Source organism: Poecilia formosa, unplaced genomic scaffold (genome assembly GCF_000485575.1).
Source record: "Poecilia formosa unplaced genomic scaffold, Poecilia_formosa-5.1.2 Scaffold37, whole genome shotgun sequence".
In the NCBI taxonomy this organism is placed as follows: domain Eukaryota; kingdom Metazoa; phylum Chordata; class Actinopteri; order Cyprinodontiformes; family Poeciliidae; genus Poecilia; species Poecilia formosa.
The window spans coordinates 1195403-1205231 of record NW_006799976.1 but is presented as its reverse complement, the minus strand read 5'-3'; the positions used below and the strand labels follow the sequence as shown (position 1 = coordinate 1205231).

The 9829-nt window shown below is 42.7% G+C and overlaps 1 protein-coding gene across 1 annotated transcript in view; it reads right to left on the bottom strand.

Moving 5' to 3' along the window:
* The window catches only part of plpp3 (phospholipid phosphatase 3), a 36681-nt gene that overhangs the window by 7639 nt on the left and 19213 nt on the right, over nucleotides 1–9829 (bottom strand). Inside the window, exons 2-5 of the mRNA XM_007550600.2 lie at nucleotides 9344–9501; nucleotides 5709–5801; nucleotides 4822–5009; nucleotides 4659–4716 (exon numbers count right to left, since the gene is read on the bottom strand). Coding sequence (XP_007550662.1) covers nucleotides 4659–4716; nucleotides 4822–5009; nucleotides 5709–5801; nucleotides 9344–9501 — 497 coding nt within the window. The remainder of the gene's footprint in view (nucleotides 1–4658; nucleotides 4717–4821; nucleotides 5010–5708; nucleotides 5802–9343; nucleotides 9502–9829) is intronic.

The window sequence follows — 9829 nt, the reverse complement described above, 5'->3', positions numbered from 1 at the left end:
TTTTTTTTTGTCTTGGTGTGAACTGCAAATAAAATGGAAGCGTCTCCCTCCGTCTGACCCCGCTCCCAGACCCAGACTGCTTTCTGGGTCAAAATAAAAGCTGAAGGGATCCAAAACAGGAACAAGTCAATTCAAGGCCACTTTCAGTCACTTGCTTGAGTGCAAAACATACACATCCTTGCTCTTTTTCCCCCCCCTTCATTCACTTAAAATGTAAGAGGTTTGAGGTCGACCCAGGTTCTGTGGACATCCTGTGTTTCTGCACACAGACATGCCCTCAGCTTCCTGTCTCTCACACCTAATAGTCAGAGTTCCTGCGAAAGACGGCCTGAGCCAATAAGTCATCTAATCCACTGAGTTAACAATATGTGCAGGGAAATACTCCAGGGTTTTCCGGCAGACTTCTTGATTCCAGACCCAAACCATCACACGACCACCTCCCTGTGTAGGTGTGACGCTTTTCTAAAAAGCTGTTTTAGTTTCACAGTGTTACGTATGTTTAAGTGATTTCTTGATCCTAAAGGTTTGACAGTAATCAGGCCGCGGTGTGGGTAGCTTTCAAAAATAGATGTGGTCAAACACAGTTGATTTATAATGTGGTTGGATTAGTTAGATTTCTCTTTACTTTATAAAATAAAATTCAAACATTTGAAAACTCCATTTTAGGGCTCCAACTAATTATTTTAGCATTCAGTTCAGTTACTCTAGCGACTATTCTTGTAACTAATTGATTAATTGCATGAAAAAAAAAATTAGCAAATTCTGCTGAGTTTGCATTTAAGCCATTCTGTACAATGTTAGAAACACATTAAAAAATGCAAATAAACAAATGACTTGATTCACATTTTAATGAGAAAATGAATATTTTATTGCCTGAAGCGTAGGCGTAGGGGGTTATGGTCATTTTTTTAAAATCTGTAAACCGTACTCCAGTTAACAATTTAATTGATTACTGAATTCATTGACAATTATTTCAATAACCGATTAATCACGATTAAATCGATTAATCGTTTCAGCTCTACTCCATTCTACAGGGTTGTGTTGTCTGATCTTAAAATGTGTTTTGATGACATGAAACCTTAAGTTGCAAAGGAAACGAAGAAGAACTCTGTCAGAGGGACAAACATGTTTCTCAGCACTGAAGGTGTGGCTGTAAATCTTCCACAGATTTCCTCCCCGGTACTAAATTATTGTTCTGCTCTCAGACTCGAAGGAAGTGATCCCGCCCATGCCTTCTTGTCTCGGTCTCCTCCTCCCTGCGATGTTTAGACTGCAGGCTTCCTTTGCTGCGGTCGTCAGGTAGAGGGCCTGGGCTCTCGATAAGGACTTGAGTCACAGAGCTTCCCGCCACCCGCGGCTTATGAAGTCGAGAAAGCTTCGTCGGAGATTAAAGGTGAAAGAAATAATGCCTTGATCTTTGTCAAAACAAAGACTTGCACTGACCTGCCAGACAACAGCACCTTATCTACAGTGAGTAGACCCAGATGGCCCAGCTAAAGCCTGATTCAGCAGAAGCTGAAAGAAAGTCACGATAAGAGAGTCGACGACCGTATGAAGGAAAAACTTGTCCCTTTTAAAACTCCACATCTCCCGCCTATAATTTGTCTCCAATAATAGGATCCGAGGAACGCGACAGTAAAAACGCGACAGTAAAACACAACAAAAAATAAAATTCAAACATTTGAAAACTCCATTTTAGGGCTCCAACTAATGGCAGATTCCCATGACACCGGGGACCCGGGAGCGGCAAACAGTCTGGCGGTTTCCGAAAGAATCCAGCTCGGCCTCCGCTGAGACCCCACTCCCTGAGGGGTTTCTGCTGCTCGGACTCAAAGTCCAAAGTGTTAAACGCGCTGGGCAGCACAAACAAACACAACAAAGCGAGAAGGAATGAGGACGCGGACTCGTTTCACACGCAGCTCTCTTCCACTCTCTCCGCTTTGAGACGAAAGGAACACAGCGGAGCCGCTCGCATGTCAAACGCAAATATTGTTTCCTGTTTGATAAAAGCGACGGGCCCCGTTTGCTGCCGGATGGCATGTACTTATGCTAATGTTGCGTGCAGACGAGAGAAAAAGCAAGCCAGTCAGAATACACGCACATGGCTGAGGTGCTGCTGCGCGCCGCGTGGTCGGTGCCAGTTATCTGTGTCATTTCAGAATGAGCCGAGCAGGGCACGGCTCCGACCACGGCGGCCCGACAAGACACCGGGCAGGAAGCGGAAAGATTCAGAATCACAGAGAGGCGGTGAGGAAATGACTGTTTGATGCTTTCTGAGCAAAGACACGATCAGAGAATGAGGGGAAGAACCCATCTTTTTTTTTTTCGTGCTGGTAGGAAGGGGGGGATTTGTTGAGCACAAAACAAAACTGATTGCGTGCTTTGCCAAATTCAGATTTTCCAATTCACAGAAGGGACCCTTCATCATACTGAAAATACCACAAATGCAAAGTGGGTATAAAGATGTTTTACTTGTCATGAGACTCTATGGGGTTCCATTTGTATCAAAAAATGCATCATCTACATGCAACATAGACCAACGACACATAGCAACGACACATCTACACATATGACTTCTACTTATTTTTGATACAAATGGAACCCCAAAAAAAACCTGCAATGAGAAGTATTGCAACTAGTGACTCTGGCTTGTAAAAATAATGCTGAAAGAGAGCAGGTCCATGGTGTTTTCCAAAACATTTTAATATGTAATGACTTGAACACTGTTTCTTGGTTAAACCTCTGCTTGTTGGTAACTTTCTTTCTCTTTTTACAAGAAACTGAATGATAAAAGTCGTAAGTCTGGTGCTCTGCAGGGTCTGAAATCGGGATAAACTTGCTGGCACACCAACTCCTTAGCTGCTCCTTAGCTGGAAGATTAGCTGCTATGGTGAATGTTTTGTTGTTGGGAATACTTTTTTCTACTACGTACTTCAGCTTGTTTGGAAGTAAACTCATAATCCATCCGAGAAATACTGTTTACTATTATCCCTCTTGACTCCTTTGGAAGTCAAGAGGGATACCCTCTTGACCCTCTTGACTTTATACCCTTTTTGTATAAAAACAAAAAGGGTGGGCTTTTTGTTTTTATACATGACTGCATATTGAATTAAACTATGAAAACCCAAAGAAACTGTTCTAAGCTGACTTCACGAGAGAGGGTGCCAGGTCTAAAGTCACATGACTGGTTTTCAGCTGGCACAAACAAAAAAGAATCCAGCCAGTTCCTGTTTCCACAAAGAATGTCTTCACTCTTGGCTCTTTTTTTTTCTGGTTGGGTTATGTACACTGAAATGTTCTCTAAAAACTGTCAGGGCTCTCCTTTGCACCCATCAGCTGCTCTCCATCCCCTTGTTTAGACCAACCTCCTCTGGCCGGAGTCCTGGGGTTTGCCACATCTAGAGCATCGGTCTGACTAGTGTGTTAAGCTGTGGCCTGGATGCAGCACATCTCCAATCCCTCTCTGCTCTTTTTTTTCTTTTCCTCCTGACATTTTATTTAGCTCTACTCCACGCTCTGCCCAGAGTGTGGTTGTCGGTTCACCCAGAGGCTGGGAAATACCCACAACAAGCCGTCTCACCATGGCGATACGCGACAATAAACCGAACTTCCAAACGTCAATCCGGTGTGAGAACCGGGTCTGGCCTGTCACCACATTTTATCATGTATGCATCGGCTGCACCAATTACTGCAAAACAAAACAAAACAAAAAAAAAAAGGCGTCCGTGTTGATCACCAGTTCCTGTCCCATTTTGATGCTCTCCGCAGACCAGACAAGTCACTGCTGGCGTTGCATAATCAGCTGAATCACAACAGTATCAAGTGGTACACACTCGCCTTTTTCACTTTGGAGTTTAATCAGCAGGCGACTGAATTTGACCCCCCCAAAACTCTCTGTTTCTGTAGTTTCGCCGATGTGCAACAAAGGCGATCCGGCTAAAATTTCACTGCGGATTGGCAAAATGACCGCTTCCTTGATTTTATGTCTTTTCCTCGTAGGCACGTAAAGCGAGGTTAAAACTGTCGCTATATAAACGTAGGAACTAAAGAGACGCTCTTGTTTTAGTGTCAGCAGTCCCCAGCAAAAAATGCTCAAACCTCTCTTGCCTCTGGATCGTAAATTGAATTTAAGTCTGAACGTTCACTGGGCTAGTTAAAGTTCAGACTTTGATCTAACTGTAGCCCAGACTGTATATGTTTAAGGTTGTCCCAACCCTGGAAAAAGTTTTGCGGTTTTCAGGTGACAAGAGAAGAAATAAATAATAATAATTAAAATAAAAAATAAAAAAATCAACCTGCATAACTTTTTTGGCAAAGGACTGTAATTAAAACCATTAGAGGCCTGATTCAGCCCCGAAGCTCTGAGTCTCACCTGACACCCACAAGGTTAAAGGGACAGAACAGGAAATGAACATGCAGCTGCCCTAAAGAAAACAGGTGGAGAAACACCCATTTGTCTCCTCGGGGTTCAAAGGAAGCATAAAAACGAGGGAGGAGACGACGTGATGAAAGAATCAAAACAATATTTAGTTTGAATCCCCTAATCAGAGCCCAGCCTTCTTTCTTCTCATGACTGCCTTTAACAATGCAACGCTTTGTTCCTGTTATTGTCTGCCAATGAAGCCGCAAGCGCGTGAGAGAAAATAATGATTACTTACAGCCAAGTAGAGCATACTAAACAGGGAAAAGGAGGCATGTCCTGAGAAGAAGGATTTCCTGCAGAGGGAGAAAGAGATTATTTTTAGGCCCATAGGTTTTTTTTTTCTGTTTAGATGTTCGAGGAGTGCTTTCGTGTGAACGCACGGTTGCGTCTTTACGCACCTGGCTTCCTGCACTTCGCTCTCGTCCCCGGTGCAAGTGTAGTTGGTGATGTATCCGAGGGAACAGTTGATGGTGGAGAAGTCCGGTTTGCAGACGTCTAGGAAGTGGGGTCTCATCCGACCCACCGACACCTTGGCGATGTCCGTGAACGACTGGCTGACGGCACAGCCGAACAGAAACACGCCTATCTGCAAGACGACGCGCAGTGGGGGTCAGATATATGCGGAATGCAGAAGACAAAAATTAAACACAGTAGAAGCACTGATAGGAATAAGACGGGGGACTCAATTCAAATGTTTTAGAGAGAAGTGTTTTTGTTGCCCATCGATTTACGGCCGAACCTGACGACAAGTGAATAACAAAGGTTCCGCTCTGAACTTTCGCATGTTAAAAAGAAAATATGCAATTAATTGTATTAAAATCTTTAACACGTTAAATTCTATGTAACTAAATAATTCAAATGAATGAGTTAAAGTCCTGGCCTTCCTAAGAAACCGATTTATAAGAGAGAGTTTATAAGTTCTTAGCCAGGTTTCTCATTTCCAGTATCTAGACTTTCTGTCAGCAGGGGATTAATATGCTCCGAGGAACTTTATCGCTTTATCGCTAAATGGTTCATTGACGTCTTCAGATAACCTATCTGTTTACATCAAATGTTTCTTAGAGTCTTTTGAAAATAACAAGGCTTTGATTTTAATCAAAGCAGCGATCACGCTGACAAACGTGGAAATGCATTGTTCTCGTAATTTCACTTCCTCCAGCACCGCCGCCGACGCTGCAGCTCGCTCTCCCTCAGTGGCACAATTACCATCCGACCTCTGATCTGCAGCTGAGAAGATGCTGTGTCTGTGGTGGGAGTTCAGCGTTTGAGCAAAACCCGAGCTGACCTGTTTGTAGAGCGCTGCCACGTAAGAATTCCCAACAAACGACTTGGTTCCCACGTGCAGCTGGTGAATCCTGAAGCATTCTCCGATCACGATCTAAAAGAAACAAATTGTTCATGAGGGTAAGACGAGTGCTTGTGAAGCCCACAGGTAGAGAATGGATTTACATGCAAGGCACTATGAGGCACTACGACATGTTAATGTTTTAGTACGAATCATGCAAAAAAAATAAATAAATAAAAAAAATAAAAAATTCAAACTCATTTCCAGGATGGGGAGTGAGATTTAGTAGACGGTATGTAAAGAACAAACAGCAGAAGATGCAAACAGAAAAAAACACATATATTAAGCATGGCCTGCCTTTCCATTAGGCAGTTTGGGCAGATGGAGGGAGGAAGAATGAAAGGGCTTTGCATAATGATAAACACAATAACAAAAGCTCAGATGTGCGGGAGGGGTGAGGGGAATGATCAAAGTTCAACAAATCACTATGACTGGGGGGGTTATATGAATCAGGCTGACTAGACTTTGATATAAAAACGGGATTATGATATGTCATCTGCTACATAGTTCAAGTCCAGCTGGCCAAACCATGACTTCTGTGGTATTCCAGCCAGGTGGTTTTAAGTAGCGTCGAGCCTCATGGAAAGAACCTCAGCTGCTCTAAGGGGACTCAAGCCGAGCCAAAGCTCAAAGCACAGAGACATCAATCAAAACTTTACCAACCAGAGGACCCTGCGGACCGGCTACCCTTCCCTTCCAAACACCTTATGAAAATGTTTACCTGCCCACCTGTATCCCAGCAGACAGCTGCTGCTCTGGCTCTTTGACCCTCCCTTCACAGCCAGTCGCTCTATGAGCAGTTTATATCTTAATGCTTTCGTAAAATCGCCACCCGCTGAAAATGTCACAGAAGACTACGTGTTCGCAAACACCGTTTGTTTAAACCATCGTGTTTTTGAGATTAGAAGTGTTTAAAACAGGAGGCGTGGGCTTCGTCTTGGCAATGGGCCGTTAGATTCGCCTCTCTTTGGAGCAAATCTGGATTTATACAGCATGAAGATACTATAAGGGTTACTTACAGACCCTTGTAAATGCCCCTGAACTAAAGTGCCCATTTTCTCTTTACTGTGTTCTTCTGATCCACAAACTAAATGATGATTCTCGCAAGTTAGACATCCAAAAGGTGTCCATTGTCATCTGCCTATATGTCGTAGCCAGATAAGTCTGATTTCTCTCCCATGACTTTAGAGAGTTTATACAATTGTTTTCCTATGAAATTCTTTTTAAGATGACTATGAGACAAGCCAGTTAATGGAATATGAACCCTGCTGTTGAGTGTTATGTTTTTAAGTTTTCAGTGTCGATATCCCAGCCTTTCCTCAGCGCCGTGTGGGCAGATAAATGACTCATAACCAGCAGAAACAAACAGGATGGTGGACCGAATCGCTCTGATCAGAGTGGAAGATTAGAAGCGCGCACACTAGTTTATTTGAATTCTCAGCATTTACAGTCAGTCCACTACTCCTGCTTTATCCCCTCGGTTTCTGGCCGCGTCGGAGCAGACGCATCCTACGCTTCGAGCCAAAGTGGAATCTGCTCTTCTTCTACACCAAGTGCATTTGTGTACATGCGTGCATCTATGTGTGTACACAAGCTTGTTAGCAGGAACGGTGCTGGCATGGCAGTAGACGCCACTAATGGAAGACAGCTGTGTGAGACACGCCAGCTTTGCCCACATGTGAACATGCGAGGGGGGCTAACTAGCCCACTGTTACTCCTCCTCCTGCTTTCAATAAGCAGAAGAGCTGAGCTGGTACTGTGGTACAGTGTATATAAATGTGTGTGTGTGTGTGTGTGTGTGTGCCCACTAAGGAGATCGCAACGAGACGCCGGTGAGGCGACGGCTGAGCCTGGGAACCCCTAAGTCTGGGGACTGTAAACTTCACCTACACTAACCATGTGGCACCAATTGATTAAAGTATATTTCCATTACGCCTGGCCCCATCATAATTTGCTCACACGGCACTGGAGTTATCCCGTTTTACTCAAGTATGAACACAGTAACACCAACAAGAGCTTCATGCTGTGAGACACTCCGGGCTATCATTAGCTGTGTTTCCATTAGAAATGCAGAAAAACTTTGTCAATATTCAGCTGAAATACCCCCTTCCACAATTTCGCAATTGCTGTGTTTCCACAAAAAAAACAAACAAAAAAAAAACGCAATTAAAATCACATGTGAGTAAGTTTGTTTGTGATAAGTCATTACAGAACATCCTCCAACTTCTTCTTGTCGTCTACTTCGTGGTTTGCGCCAGTAGCAACAGCTAGTTGCTGATCACGACTCTTGTGAAGCGAAAAACAAAAGGGTTTCCACTGTGAAATAAACTCATTTCTACATGACCAAAACTCCATCTCATCCCAGTTCCAAAATGTTTTATAAAAAAAAAAAAAAACAAGACTTTTTTTTCTAAATTGGGGTGTTTCCCTTAAGTGAATTTCTTTTCGAAATGCCAAATGGTCAATGGAAACACAACTAATGAGGCTCCGACGTCATGGGAGAGAACAACGTCGCATTTAACCAAGGCACAGCGTGGAGCACCAGAGATCACCATGGGAACCAGCAGCATCTCTTTGGTCCATGTAATCTAAGTTATCCAAACGTCTAACTCTTTAAGCTCACTACCTCTGACCTACTTAACCAGTCATAAAAATAAGGTAATATTGGAAAAAAAAATGACTCAAAGCAGCAGTTGAAGAATAAAGGGTGAAAAAACAAACTAGAGATGGAGGTGGGATACATGTACGACCCATTTACAGTGTCCAGCAGAGGTTTTTCCACATTTACGTTTTATTGGGATTTTATGTGACAGAGCAAAACACATAGTAGTGCATAAATCAGAAGTGAATTAAAATCAAAATAGAGATGCATACATTTTTATGGACAGGCGTGGGCTTTGACTATGAAATTCATATTTCATTTCATTCTGGCTGTTCATCTGGATGCTGAACTTCCACAGTCTCACTTTTTTTGTACAAGTGTTAAGGCCATAATAATAATAATATTTAAAAAAAATAGAATAAAATTAAATTATGAGAATAAAGTAATAAAATTACAAAAGTTTAAATAACACAAGAATAGAGTTGTGATAATATGAGACTAAAATCAACATTTTGAGAATAAAGTCAGTAATATGACTTTAATCCCAGTTTTTTTTATTATTATTATTATTATTCTTTTTAGTTTTGCACCTCGTTTTCTTTCAAGTTCGCAATTTGTGGCTTTATTTCCCGCCTCTGAATTTTATTCTAGATTTTATTTGGAGTATCAGTGTAAAGAGGGTCTGAATAAAAAACACAGGTCCCAATTTTCTGACTTTCAAAACAAATTCTCCTCCACTATATAGAGCTATTTTGTGTTAGTCCACTACATATAATCCCAAATATGTTGAAGTTTGCAGACTTTAAAAAAAAAAAAATATGGGTATTCTGCAAGGCACTGTGTAGGGGTGTTTTTCTTTTTAATTTTCTATAACAAATAGCTAAGACGCTTGATGACATGTCCATGAGAGGAATCTAGGAGTCTGAGAAGAAGGAAGCAGCAATCAAAGGGAGATGTTATAGGGTCGACTTACAGAGACGGTGCCAATAAGAATGCCAACGCCACAAAGCACGGCATCACTAATGGTCTCTCCCTCTTTTCGGGGGAAGCGGATGGACTCGTCCAAACAGTAAAACCCGCGCTGGTATGGCTTTATGGTGCTAGTCTCAATGATCAGGAAAGGCAGGCTAGCTACAAAAAAGACACAAAGAAAGAGAGAGAGAGAGAGGAAGAGAGAGAGAGAGAGAGAGGGAGAGAGAGAAGGACAGGAAGAGAGGGAGAGAAGAAAGAAAGGCATAAACGCCCCAGGTCAGTGACACAGACATAAACAGGACAGAACAGGAGCAGCACAGGGAGCATGCTGGCACCAGGGGGATCATGGGGCGTCAGAAAAAGGGCGGGGCTTGAGGATGCCATGGGTTGACACCTCGGCTTAAAGAAGTGACAGTCTTTCAAAGTGCACGGATAAATCTGGAGTTTACGATGAGCATCTGATAAAACTTTAGCACCGTCACTCCTC